This window comes from Arvicola amphibius, chromosome 5 (assembly GCF_903992535.2).
Source record: "Arvicola amphibius chromosome 5, mArvAmp1.2, whole genome shotgun sequence".
In the NCBI taxonomy this organism is placed as follows: domain Eukaryota; kingdom Metazoa; phylum Chordata; class Mammalia; order Rodentia; family Cricetidae; genus Arvicola; species Arvicola amphibius.
This window is the reverse complement of record NC_052051.1, coordinates 11,575,697-11,590,121: the sequence shown is the minus strand read 5'-3', so window position 1 is coordinate 11,590,121 and position 14,425 is coordinate 11,575,697. Positions and strand designations below refer to the sequence as shown.

Here is a 14,425-nt window from a genome sequence, read left to right as displayed (position 1 = left end):
ACACACACACACACACACACACACACACACACACGCACACACACACAAAATCTTGTCTGTTTTATTTGGCTCTGGAACAAACCAGACTACCAGGAATTTTAGGGTTGGGGAAACTGATTAGAATCACATTCCAAAATAATACATTCAGGAACTGGATATAGCTCAGGGGTCAGGCGCTTGTCTGACGCAGCCAAGGCCCTAGTTAGATTCCAAACACCACAAAACAGAACAAAACCAAAGGGAAGAAGAGAAAATCCAACCACCAGGATAATGAATTGTGTTTGGGTTAGCATCCTCTTGGGGTTCTTTCAGTGGGGGATATCATCACTGTTTGAGATGGAGAAGGTCCTGGCTCGACCCATATCTCTGATGCTGGTGAAGCTGAGGCAGGCAGGTGACCTGTTGAGCACGGGAGGCAGTCTGCTTGGCTTTCTTTGCTGTCCCATGTAGGTGACTGATGGAAGAACCCCTTGATTCCACGTGGTGTCTGCCCATCACCTGCCCCCAGGCTCAAAATCGCCTCACATATGAATGTTCAGAACTGACCAAGGACCAGAGGTTTGGAAAAGCAGAAACTGGAAAAATACTGAGGCCCTTGCCCCAAATTTCGCTCTTGGTGCTGCTGAGGAGTGGGCAGGACGACCGCAGTTTTGGGCTGTCTTGCCTCAGTTTTTGGCTAAAAGGCTGTCTGGTCACTGGTTTTTGGTGAGACTGAGAAATGGATCGGAGATGCAGCACATTCCTCTGAGGTTTGCCAGAGCCTGCACATGCTCTGATCCCTGGATCCAGCTGGTGGCCCTGGGAAGCAGGATGCTGGACATGGGGGCGGCCTGGCCAAGAGGGACTCAGGAGTGTTCCCGAGCTCAGTGATTGCTCAGAAGCAAGTCTGCTTGCAGAAGGGTCTTGGTTCCAGTATTTTGGGGAACCAGAAAGCTCGGTCCTTTAAGATTCTGGGAGGGTAAGGCCTGAGCTCCTGGCAACCCAGGTCCCAACTACACCTCTGCTTCACCTGGCTTGCTCCTGAACACCTGGATTCTTAAGAGTGACAGCCAGGGGGACACAGACCTGATGAAGAAAGACATAATGGTCCCCCCACTGGGGGGCCAGGAACTGAGGGGGACATAGACCTGATGAGGAAAAAGACAGATCCTCCCCACCCTCTGGGGCCAGGAACTCAGTCTTCTAGGATGTCAAACCCAAGTCTTTCCTCATCTCCAGACAACCAGAATCCAACAGAAGAAAAGAAAAAAACAGCCCAAGGGACAGTGGGAAGGAATAATGGGGAGCAGAAAAGACCAGCTATGCAAATGAGCAACGATAAAACCCCCAAGATATTACTGTTACAAAAGAAATTTGACTAAATTGTCCTATTATAAATATACTAAAAATACATATTTTATATATATATATTTTATCTGAACAAAAAAATAGACTACTCTGAGATGTGTGGACGTCCTAGGATATAGATGCTTCTAGAGCCAGAAACAATGGCAACAGAAAATGCAGAGGTAACTCTTATTTCCAGGTGTGCCCGGGGCTGGTTTGGGTGGCCCTGGCCTGGTGACATGAAAGCATTTGTCATATAAACACTAATAGGTTAGGAAATGCCTGGGGCTGGAGGGTTCCAATGTCCTTCTGGGGACCTGGGAGTCCCCTTCGTTCTTCTGCCAACTTCTCAGCTACACATGCACAAAGCACATCTCTGAAGGAGCATACTCTAGAAGCTCGCCTGTGCAATCTGATTCAGTGCAACCTGCAGTTTCTTTACTTGAGAAAAGTTGGCAGAGAAATAGGGAAAGGAGAGATATATTTATATATCTATATCTATCTGTCTATCTAGCTATATAGAGAAACCTGGCTTTAGGGACCCTTGTCTGGGATGAATTCTAAATATGCCCTTGCTCATGGACTAGATACATTCCAGCCATGACCAGAGTCAGACAAACGCATAATAATTACAAAAGTCGACAGTACATTACAGTTGTATAGACGAGGATGCTATTGTGTCTTATGTGGTTTTTTTTCCTTCCTTCTCAGGAGGCTGCAGCTATGGAATACAGAGGAGGTGGACCAGAAGGCAAGGCTCAACTGTTGGGAGCGAGCAGAATGGGTCAAAGATGGCTTCCTCATGATTTGGGTATTCCTCTCCTCGATGACCAACGTTCTCTCCTTTCTCTCTTTCTCCTCTCAATGTGCTTAAGATGGAAGAGAGAAATCCGCAGCCCAAGACCTGTTGTTTCAGGAGCATTAATAAAGGAAGGGTGAGAGCACTGGTCTGTCCTCCCCTCTCCCACGGGTCAGGCTTTCCCAGCATGATGGATGGGTGCGCACAGATGCCCGATGCCTGGCCTTTCCTGATGATGGGATGGATGCTGGAACTCGAGTCCCGCTGGGTTCTTGACAGACCTGTTGGCTTCACAACTGGACCATAAGTGAATCTCCACCTCCAGCCCGCAGTGTTATGCAGGGTACCTCACTTCCTTTTGCTCCGGTTGGCTCAGGACAGGCGGAAATGGATCACCAAGGCCCAGGGGCCTCTGCCTCCACACCTTGGCTTCCCTTTTCATGACTGAGAACCATCTGTCAGATCCAGCTTCATCTTGGTGACCCTTCTCCAGCTTCCCCAGTGCATGTAAACGCAGGTACCCAGGTTGGGTGTGTGTGGAATGAAGCTCTGTTCCTTTTTAGCAGGCGGAGGGCTGGTAGGAAATTTTACAGTAGTAACTTGAGTCACATGTGGAGGAAAAGTTGGATCCCCACGGCACACACACATATAAGTGGGGAAGAACAGAAACAAAAACAACAACAAAACAAACCAGCAAAACCCAAAACAAAGCAGAAAATGTTTACGCATAGTTTACTTTGAGTTGATGAATTTTTATAGGAACTCGGTCGGACTCTGTTTATTCAGCTGGGAAGGGGTACTCTGAATTCGTCCTTCATTGACTCTGTAAAATGCTACTTTAAGGTCAGATAAAACGCAGGAGGAAGGGACAGTCAGGTCCTGCATGACACAAGGCAGAAGGGGCCTTTGGTTACAAGGAGAAGTCGCACCAAGTGTTTCTTAAAAAGAAAGAAGTCATTTCTCTTCTGTACACCTGCCTTCGGCTTAACCAACAAATGAGATGCCTTGATTTGAAGAAGGGGGCGGTAACTTCCTTCTGGCTATATATGGCTATGTTAAGACATGTTTACTTCCTGATATGTAAAATAGACTCTATCAGTAGGAGTTTTTACAGATAGCTCTAAAAATATCTGAATCGGAAATCACAACTATTTACTTTTTTATCAAAAGCGTTTGTTTTGTTTTCCCTGAATTTTCACATTTGTGCTGCCGGGTGACATCTAGGGTGAGGGAAAAACAAAGAAGAGACATGAGCGATGTCAAGCAGAACGGACCCACGGTCACAGCAACAGGCCCCCAGCACCAGGCTGAGCTCAGCAGGGGGCTCTGGCGTCCCCCCCCCCTTACTGTCTCCAGGGCACTGTGGACAGGGGGACCTTCACTGTCTACCCCTTCGCATCTGTTTTGAGAAAGCTCTGAGGCCTGCGAGACAGCTGACGTCTCAGTCTTCTCCAACCACAGCAAATGCCAGGGTGCACCCTCCGGAGGGAGAGCGCCCTGGTCCCCGGAGATGCTGAGAACTGTCACAAACTGTAGAAGACACTTCATTTAAGGTGGATGTAATAACCCTTGAGCGTTCTACCTGTGACAGGTAACCTGACCAGAACATTGGGATGTAAGGTGTGCTGATGGGTGGATCATGCCATTGAACTGTTGGGCAGACCAGCCATAAATTATACTGAGGACAGGTGATCAATATCATGTCATTGTTCCCTCAGGAAGACACACGCCTATCACTGTTCTGAGGACAGAAAGGAGGACGCTACAGCCTTTGGGACATTATCCACTACCACTATAGTAAGAAAACCACATTGCTCCATGTACTACCGACAGGCTGACCAATAACACCATCTTTACTGATAGACAAGCCATAGCTACAGCATCGTGTAGACTGGTGTTACTGAGGAAGGGCCAACAACACCGTGCCACTGGGTTACAAGTAGGCAGGACAACGCCAGGTCAACACGCTAGGACAGGAAGACTGACACCAGGAAGTACGTCAGAACCTCTAGGGATACACACGGGTACTTATTGCTTTTGGCTGTGCCGTCTGCCTAGATGGCTGCGGGAAGGAGCGTTGGGCTTCCAGGACAGACAGGGACACAGAACACACAATGGCTGGTTGACAAGAAAGAACAGTACAATACCCAACCCCCAGTTGCTGCGCCCTTCTGAGACATGTGTGTCTCTTTCATACGGGATTTTAAGAGAGCCCTGCCCCGAGGGCTGAGGACTCCTTCTGACCCATGAGGGATGAGGGGTGATCCTGAGGGGCCATGGAGGAGCCCCGGACTCTAATGCAGTGACAGTGAGACCCAGTGTGGCCAGAAAGGGGCACGAGTAACACCCCAAGTGCTGGGCCACCATGCGGCCCATGGGAAATAGTGCTTGGTTTAAAGTGCAAGATCTTGACACTGTCCCTGGTAGAACCTAGATTAGAAAAACATAAAGTGCTTTTTATTAACTTATTATTATTTTTTAGTTTGAATACCACAGGAAACAAACAAAAGAACAAAAACAAAACAAAACAAAAAAGAACTTCTCTCATAGTAGGTATGTTCCCCGCCACAACAAAAAGTCGTCAGAAGCCTGCACAGGGCAGTTCAGGGAGGGCTTTTTTTTTTCTTTTCCTTTTTCATGTAGAAAATGCAATTTATTATTTTTTAATGCCGTTCTTCAGCCACACAGTCTCTTTGAATAATCTATCTTATTTGCATATTTGACGCTCACCTATCTTTTGAGTTCAGGCTAGTGCTGTCTGGACGTCCATTCCTGTGACAGTCCTTTTTTAAAAGCAGTGGTCTGGGTTTATCCCCCTGGCTGCATGCCAACCGTCTGAACCCTTCCTTGGCTGCCAGGTGGGCAGAAAGAATGGAGTCCGAATTGTCAGCTCACCCTGACAGCGTCCTAGAATAAAGCCCTGGGCGCCACAGAATACTGACTCTTTCAAGCCGCGTGCCTGGGACCATGGCCGATGGAGCAGAGAATTCCTCATGATTAAAGTGTCCCCTGTACCCTTCTAACAGCACGGTCTTGCCACGGAGGGCAGGTGCTCTTGGAGATGGCTAGGCGACACCAGTACTACTTGGTCAACCCACTCTTTCGCTAGCAGTCCCTTGCTCCAATGTCCTCGTCCAGCTGAAGTCACCAGAGATGGAGATGGCGCACTCAGAGGTTGGGAGAGCCTCAAGAGGGAACTAGGAAGTGGGTGGCCTAGGCTAGGTCTTAGTGGCTGTGAGCTCTGCTCATTTCATCTCGGGAAGGTGCTGTTAGGAGGTATGGTCCCCGTGACTAGGCTGGTTATGTGTCCCATAGACCTGTCATGGCTCTTGGGGTCTCTCCTGTTGTTGGAGCTCTGCATGGGGCGGGGGGGGGAGGAGCTTGTGTCTCTGAGGTCATGTAGAACTCAGCGGCAGCAAGCCAAGCATCCCCCCTCCTTGATTTCTCCTGCAAACTCCCCTCTGTGGTGGGCAGTTCAGATGCCCTGATCCCGAGTGCTCCCGTGTGCTCCTCCCCCAGGCAGCATGCGCACGTCGGGGGAGGTGTGGTTCTCCAGCTTGCACTTCTCTTGAGCTCCGGGGCCTTTCCCAGTCAACCCTTCTGAGGAGTAGACACAGTTCGGCCTCAGGAACTTAGGGGAGGTGGGCAAGGGGGAGCTTTCGAAATGATTCTTCTCCGTTCTAGTTCCGATGCTGAACTTGGGGCTGGTGCTCCCGTGGATACTCTTGGGAGGACTGGAGTCCACGCTGTAGAGCGGCTGCCCCTCATCGTCTGTGTCTGTGTCTATGTATTGGTGGACGCCCGCCTCAAAGTTGAACGCTATTGCTGTGTGTTTCTCAGGGGAGAGAGGGGGTGTCCTGGCACTTGCTGTGGTGTAGATGGAGGACTCTGGGCTCAGCACAGGCTTGTCCAAGAGTGAGGCGCACTCCAGCCCTGCGACCGCAGCTGCTGCACCCCCTCTGTTCCTAAGAGGATCATGGTACATCCCCAGAGAGGGCAGCAGCGGGCTGGGATCGCCCTCCATGAAATTGACCTTGGGCGCTCGGAGCTTCATGGGGTTGTTGGTCTTCATGGAACTCCTGGGACTCTCAACGAAGAAGCCAGAGCGGCTGGCCTCAGGAGTGGGGTTGGCCTCCATGAGTCTCCCACCACTGGCACCCAGAGCCCCCCGCCAGCCTACCTCTGGAGCTGTGCTGCCCCCAGCCTTGCTGGGGAGGGAAGCCAGAGGACTGTGGGAGAATCTGGTGGCTTCAGGGAAGTCTGTAGCACAGCTGATGAAGCTGTCGATGCTGGACATGCTCCGCATGTCGATGACGCCTTCCGTGCGTGTGGGCAGAGGGGCCACGGGGCTGGGCATACTTTCCATCTCCAGCTCCTCCTTCGGCATACTCTGCGGTGCCATCTCCTTGGTATTGAGGATGGGTTGGGACTGCGTCTTGGCCATCTTATTGTACATGTCTTCCAGCTGCTGGACATTCAGGTGCTGAGGACTAGAAGACGACCTGGCCTTCTCAGGGGACCCCTGCTCCTTGGTTTCAAAGGACTTGCTTGAGCTGGTCTCAGATAGTGCCCTCTTGGTCCATTTCCACTTGTTGGGAGACAGGTGGTTATCCTGCACTTTATCCTTCTTAGCCATGCTCTCTCCGTTTTTCTCGACCACGATGTCCATCATCTCGATGCTCCGGGCGAAGGCATCCTTCATGTTCATGGACACGATGCTGCCATTCCTCTTGGCTCTCTCCAGAGCCTCTCTCCGCTTGATGGCTTTCTCCTGCCGCTTCTGCTCCTTGTAGAATTCCGAGAAGTTATTGACGATGATGGGAATGGGAAGGGCGATCACCAGGACCCCAGCGATGCAGCAGAGGCCGCCCACGATTTTCCCCAGGAGAGTCTTAGGGTAGATGTCTCCATACCCAACGGTTGTCATGGTGATAGTGGCCCACCAGAAAGAGGCGGGGATGCTTTTGAACTTAGTGTCATCCTCATCCTTCTCGGCAAAGAAGACCAAGCTGGAGAAGATCATGATGCCCATGGCGAGAAAGAGGATGAGCAAGCCCAGCTCGTTGTAGCTCCTGCGTAGTGTGAAACCCAGGGACTGGAGGCCTGTGGAGTGGCGGGCCAGCTTCAGGATGCGAAGGATGCGCATGATGCGGAAGATCTGGACCACACGGCGCACATTCTGGAACTGCAGCACGCTCTTGTTGGATTCCGTGAGGAAGATGGTGACATAGTAGGGCAGGATAGCCAGTAAGTCAATGGCATTGAGAGGGCCCTTAAAAAACTTCCATTTCTTGGGCGAGGACAGGAACCTCAGCAAGTACTCCATGGTGAACCACGCAATGCATACCGCTTCCACGTGCGCCAGCTGAGGGTTATCTGTGCTCTGGCCAAACTCGTCCAGGCTCTGTAGCTCGGGCAGTGTGTTGAGAGACAGGGCAATGGTGGAGAGGACGATGAACATGATGGAGATGATGGCCAGGATCTGCAGGGAGAGGAGAGGGCTCAGTCAGCACCCAGAAACTCCCAGTGAGGAGAGGAGAGGAGAGGGCTCAGTCAGCACCCAGCAACTCCCTGTGAGGAGAGGAGAGGGCTCTGTCAGCACCCAGAAACTCCCTGTGAGGAGAGGAGGGGAGAGGAGAGGAGAGAGGAGAGGGCTCTGTCAGCACCCAGAAACTCCCTGTGAGGAGAGGAGGGGAGAGGAGAGGAGAGAGAAGAGGGCTCTGTCAGCACCCAGAAACTCCCTGTGAGGAGAGGAGAGGGCTCGGTCAGCACCCAGCAACTCCCTGTGAGGAGAGGAGAGGAGACGGCTCGGTCAGCACCCAGCAACTCCCTGTGAGGAGAGAAGATGGCTCGGTCAGCGCCCAGCAAAGCATGACCTTCACACATGGTCACGGCAGCATTCGAGGGCGTCTCCCTATCTCGCCAGTTACTGCGTGGTTGACCGACTTTAAAAAGACAATTTCTGCAAACCCATTTATGACATAGATGTGAAAACCGAGGCTAGAAAATGAAAACAATTTCAAGGTAAAAACTTGGAGAGTCAAAGTGTTGGCTGGTGCTTCGTGTTGCAACCATGCAGCTTTGTAGTAGGAGCAGCCTGGACAAGTACAGCTGCCTCTCAAGGCAGTGCGATTTATGAGAATGTCAGGGGGCCGAGGGTGACTGTGGGCACAGTTCTGGGGTGCAGTGCCAGAGCCCAGGCTGAGTACTGAGCCAAGCACTTTCTATGGCTTACCTCATTGTTTGTTTTTGCTATCAGGGTCCCACTTGTTACCTCATTACTGGGGCTTCTCCCTTCCAGGATTCCCATGTCTGCCTCCCAAGCCCTGGGATGATGGGTAATACCAGCAAGCACAGCCCTTTCTCACTGCACTAACATCAGCCCATTAAGTGTTATTCACTCCCCTGAACCCAGACGAGGAGACACGCTCTTGTAAGCCCAGCACTTGTGAGGGTCAGGAATTCAGGGCCAGCCTGGGCTTTATGAGACCCCCATCCAGCTCTGCTGAACTGTGAGACTTGACACATGAGGGGCTGGGGAGATAGCTCAGTGGTTAAGAGCACTGGCTGCTCTTCTAGAGGGTGGGGGCTCCATTCCCAGTGTTTATAACTGTAACTCCTTTTTTAGGGGAACCAGTGCCCTCTTCTGGGCTCTTTGCGTATTACACACATGTGCATGTGCACAGACATATATGTAGGCAAAACACCCAAACAATAAAATAAATGAATAAAATTACAAAATATAGGATATGGCAGAGCCAGGATTTGGACCCGGGTCCTTCTGATTCCTCAGCACAAGATCATGTTGAAAGTCACATGGCCAGGGGTGGGTGTGTGCCGGGACAGCTCAGTGGTTTAGCGTAATTGTTTTTCCAGAGGATCTGAGTTTGAGTCTCATTATCTTAACCATCTACAACTCTAGTTCCAGGGGATCTGATGCCCATGGCCTCTGGTAGCAATGCCCTCATGTAGATATACCCACCACACACACACACACACACACACACACACACACACACACACACACACACATCTGATAGCAATGCCCTCATGTAGATAATACCCACAGACTCAGATACACCTACACATAACTAAAAATAAGGAATATAAATGTCAGAAGAATGCTAAGGATCATTTGATAACAACAGAAAACCCAAGCTCTTGCAGCTCACTTTCCTATGGGCACAGATGTCCTAGATGTGTCTAAGAACTTGAGGGAAGCATGAACTTTGGGGCCTCGGTCCTCTGCTTTAACATACAGTCCCTGGGTCAGGAAGAGAGCTCAAGGGTGTTGAGAGGAAGTGGGCAAAGGTCCCACAAGTCTGGGGACCTGAGTTTGATTCCTGGCACCCACATAAAGGTGGAAAGAAAACAGATTCTATAAAGCTGTTCTCTGACCTCCACATACACACACACACACACACACACTGTGGCATGCGAGCTCTCTTTCTCTTTCACACACACACACACACACACACACACACACACACACACACACACACATAGTAGAAGTGGGATTGCCCGAGAGAAGAGGCTTGATGAATAATGAATCCATCTGCGAGTAGATATAATGAATGACTTCAGGAGTCTTTCTATAAAAATATAAATCTAGAGACATTAATTTCCACTTAATACATTTCTCAGACTTCTCAGTGCAAAACTGAAACCCTTAGCCTGTCACAATGCCTGCATCTTCTGATTGGCCACCTGTCCCTCTGCCTGAGGATGATGGGAAGGCTCACAGGTTTATATTCTTGCCTGTTGCTGACTGGATTTGTGGTGGACAGAAAATGCAGGCTCAGTCAGCTCACCCTGGGGAATCTGCTCAGGGATCCAGGAAGAGAATGGTTTGGGGGAGGGTGAGAACTAAGTGGTCACAGGTGCCTCCACTAAGCTGTAGTTGAGAGGCCAGAAAAGATCAGAGAGGAGGTCAGGGTGGGGACTTTATTGTCAGAGTGTTGGTCTAGCATGAGGGAGGCCGTGGGTTCCATTTATTGTCAGAGTGTTGGTCTAGCATGAGGGAGGCCGTGGGTTCCAGCCCCAGGACTGCATGAACCAGATGTGGTGGTGAACACCCGGAATCCCAGCATCCTGGAGCTGGGGCAGGAGGGGCAGGAGTTCAAGGTCATTCCTGGCCATGTAGTGAATTTGAGGTCAACCTGGGTTATGAGATCCTTCTCTCTCTCTCTCCCTCTCTCTCTCTCTCTCCTCTCTCTCTCTCTCTCTCTCTCTCTCTCTCTCTCTCTCCCCTCCCTCTCTCTCCTCCCTCCCTCCCTCTCTCTCGCGCACACACACACCAATGCATAAAATAAAACCAACCAACCTCTCACTCTCCTGAAGCAAACCAGGCCTGTGTGGGGCCCCCTTCCCTTCTCTGACATCATCCCTGCTTTCCCTAGATCCAAGGGCCGCTCCATCTCCATCTGCAGATCTCTACACTGTACTGCTGTACCCTGGGGATACTGACATCTCGTTCCAGTCGTGTGTGGGTGTGTGTATGTGTAAGTGTATGTTTATGCATGTGTATGTGTGTCTGAGTGTGTATGTTTGTGGGTGTGTGCCTGTGTGTGTGCGCACACACGTGCACGTGCAGATGTGCCCATTGCTGCCCATAATCTGTAAGTGCCGGGGAAGAGGACTGATCCTCAGTCTTCTCTGCATACCCTGCTGCAGCTCAGGGAGTGGCATCAACACGCGGCAAGCTGAGAGCCTGCAACTGGCAGAGGATCGGCACACACTGGCCAGGGGAGGAGCGGGAGCTCACACTGCCCCGCTTTGCTGCGCTGTGAACCTGAACAACGGGCCACAGACGGGGTGTCACCCTCTTCCTGTGACTTGGCTTTTCTGCAGCTGTCGGCACATCAGGACTCCCAAACAAAGCCTGTTTCTCTCAGCCTGACGCCAAACTCTGGGTGTTCCCGTTACCTACACTCCTCTGTGAGAAACTCACACGGACCTTCTTAATTCCAGCCACATTCTACAAAATGGCATGCAAACCTTCCTGTTTTGCCTGCCTAATGACAGATGTATTAAACAGCCAAGATAAATATGTCACCACTCTCCAAGAGGAGCTGTGCCCAGCTCTGCCACCCTTGGCCTGGGGCGCTGGCAGTGTCCTTGTCTGTATAATAAGCTACTTCCTAGGGGGTCTTTCCCTAGGGGACACTTAGCAATTTTTTGGAAGTATCTGGTTGCTACGGCCCATGAGAGGGGTGTGACTGGCATCAGAGAGGCAGAAGCCGAGGCCTAGGAACAGCATCATCCAGGTCAATAGTGCTGAGGGGGTGAGACTCCGGGACAGGTCGATGGTAGCCCCAGAGTAGGAACCTGTGATATTGCTTGTCCAGGCTACGGACACAGTGGTCTTGAGGTATAGGCACAGGCCTTAGGCTGAATCCTCCTGGCACCTGCTCCCATCTCTGGAACGGATGTTGGGGGTCTGTCCCTTTAAGAGCTGGGAGATTCTCTTTGCTCAGTGGCTGGCAGGGGAAGCCTGTTCCCATTTCCCAGCCCAGAGAACTCTGGGCAGACTCTGCATAGAGAAGGCCTTTGACAGGGGTGACTATTGACCTGGCTATTGTGCACCCACAGTTTGTTGCTCCAAGGCTGAGTCCCTGTGCATCAGAGGCAAGGCCTTCAAGCCCTAGCCCCAGAGAGGGGCATTTACTCCTGGGGGTTCTGCTGCCGTGGTGGGAGGAGGGGCATTCACCACTAGGGGGGGTCTACTGTGGTGGGAGTGGGGAGCCCAGGTCCCAGCCTCCGTGTGCCTACACTGATGCCATCAGCACACGTGTGTCCAGGCAACCCAAGTGTCCCTAATCTCACTGACAAGGTTGGTTTCTTCCATCAAAGCCCTTAGAGTCGGAGTCACCCTTTATTCCTGGAGAACTTCCAAACGTTAGTGAAGTCCTCTGTGCCTGGTTTCCCACCTTGGCAGGATGACCATGACTACAAGGCCGAGGTAGAATCCACTGAAGGCCCCTAGATCAGTGGGTGGCACGGTCGCTCTTAACTGTTACTGCTTTGATTTCTCCACAGGTCTGTATTCATTTATAAGTGGCTGGAGACTTGGGTTCAAGCCTCGGTGATTTTATTCTTCAGCTGTGTGTCCTCGGACAAGTTACTTTCCGTCTCTGAGCCTCCAGTTCCTTGTTGAATGGGGTGGAAGTAACTGAGCCCTCGCCCACAGCAGTCACTAAATCCATCTTGCTTTTAGGTCATTATCCAGGCAACCTTTTACCACAACCCCTGCAAGCGTCATGTGAACACAAGCGTGCAGGTCCTGGAGTGGAGGGCCAGCCATCACACAAGGTCCTCCTGGTCCTGGGTCGGGCCTAGACAAGCCCCTGCTTTCCTGGGAGCTGGGACCTCACCGGGTCAGAGCCAGACTCCAGGTTCCAGATTTGGAGGAAGGGGCCAACCTGGGTGGGTGGGTGGGGCTGTGCTCACATTCTCCCCTCCCTCAAGGAATTCCCGGGCCTTGGGGTGCCAAGCAGGAGAGGAATGTAGGGGGGACTCTGGGCTGCTTGGATCAGGTTTTCTTCAACTGTTCCAGCCTGGTGATTGTTTCCACTGTTGCTGCCACCTCCCTGCCCTTCTGTTGCCCTTCCAATATGGTAGATGAGAGGGCATCGAGTGTCCAAACAGCCTAGAGCTCAACCCTTCTCTATGAGGAGACTCCAGAGAGAAAGGAGAGGCCACATCCACAGTCACTCGGCCACCATGGTCAGCAGAGACACAAGTGTCCCCAGCAAATTACTTAGGGCATTTGAGGCTCATCAGTTGCTTCTTCTATGTGTGTGCATGCATGCGTGCGTGCTTGTATGTGTGTGTATCTAATAACTGTTCCTAAGGGCAGTGTCTACAAACTCATGGCCATACCAACCAAAGATGGACTATCCAGCTATCGGAATGGCCCTGAGCAAGCTCCTTTGATCATGCCCTCAAAAAGCTCCGGAAACTGAGGAAGAGACACAAGACAGCAGAGGTGCCACACTCAGTATGTCACCCGTCCATGCCTGCCCAAGGCCACACAGGACCAGCCCTAACCAGTTAAAGAAGCGAAAGGGACTCGTGGGGCCCAGCCTTTACCTCTGAACTACTGGACACAGACAAGTCCTGGGAGAAGGGGAGTTGGGGGAAATCGTCTGCACTTGTGAGCCTGCTGCTGAGCCCAGCCGGCTCCAAGAGATAGCTCCAAGCCCATAGTCACACAGACAGCCTTGCTTAATCTTAGTGGGTCCCAGAACTAAATAGACAAGGACGTGAGAGAGATGTGTGGGGTTGGTGGGGGTGAGAGGGAGGTGGGGAAGGACAGTGGTCAGTGTTTAAGGTGAGCATATGTGGATATATTAACAAGTAATAATTTAAAAAGCTAAAAACAATCATTGAATTGTACATGAGAAGCAGATAAAATGTGATATGTAAAACAAGCTTCAGTAAAATAAAACAGTGTCATTTTCTGGCTGGGAGATGGTTGGCGCACGCTTTTCATCCCAGCACTCATGAGGAAGAAGTAGGCGGATCTCGCTCTGTGAGTTCGAGGCCAGCCTGGTCTAGGGAGTAAGTTCCAGGGCAGTCAGGGAGACACAGAGAAATCCTGTCTCAGGAAAACAAAAGTCATTTTCTGCAAAGGCTATCTGTTGCTTTTAGTCCCCATGACCTCAGGGGTGTCAGGGCAGCAGGGCCTCTGTAGATGTGGTCTCAGGCTGTAGGGCTCCCCAAGAAGTGCTCAAGGACAAAGGAAGTGGCTCCTTTTATGGCCCTTCCGCTTCCCTGGCTTTAAGCAAGGGTGGGGGTGAGGGCTGTAGAGGGGGATTACATCAGGGAGTTTTAATTGGAAGGGTCACTGGAGCAAATCTGATTAAAGGGATTGGGAGCAACCTGAGGGGCTGTCCCCTCCCTGCCTGCTGCCAAGGTTGGGGAAGGATGGAGCAGCAGGGGATGCCGGAAGGCAGGCATGTGGGCCTTGGCAAGAGAAGCAGTGGCAAGGGCACAGGGGTGCAGGACACTGCCCATGGCCACCCGTCCAGCCACAGCTCTAGGGCATGGACATTCATTTTCCTTAGTTGTCCGTGTTTTAAAATTGGGAAGTTTTGTGTGTGTGTGTCTGTGTGTCTGTGTGTCTGTCTGAGACAGGGTCTCATTGAATAGCTTTGGCTAGCCTGGAACTCACTGCCAGGCTGGCCTTGAACTTGAGATCCTCCCGAGTTATGGGATCACAGGCATGCACCATCACATCTGGTTAATTTGGGAGATTTCACATAAAAATCCAGATAAATATCACATAAAATTCCCTCA

The 14,425-nt window shown here is 51.3% G+C and overlaps 1 protein-coding gene across 1 annotated transcript in view; it reads right to left on the bottom strand.

Annotated features, from left to right (window-relative positions):
• Positions 1-5,600: 5,600 nt before the first annotated feature.
• The window catches only part of Kcnb1 (potassium voltage-gated channel subfamily B member 1), a 79,834-nt gene continuing 71,009 nt past the window's right edge, over positions 5,601-14,425 (bottom strand). The window contains exon 2 of the mRNA XM_038331914.1: positions 5,601-7,607. Coding sequence (XP_038187842.1) covers positions 5,601-7,607 — 2,007 coding nt within the window. The remainder of the gene's footprint in view (positions 7,608-14,425) is intronic.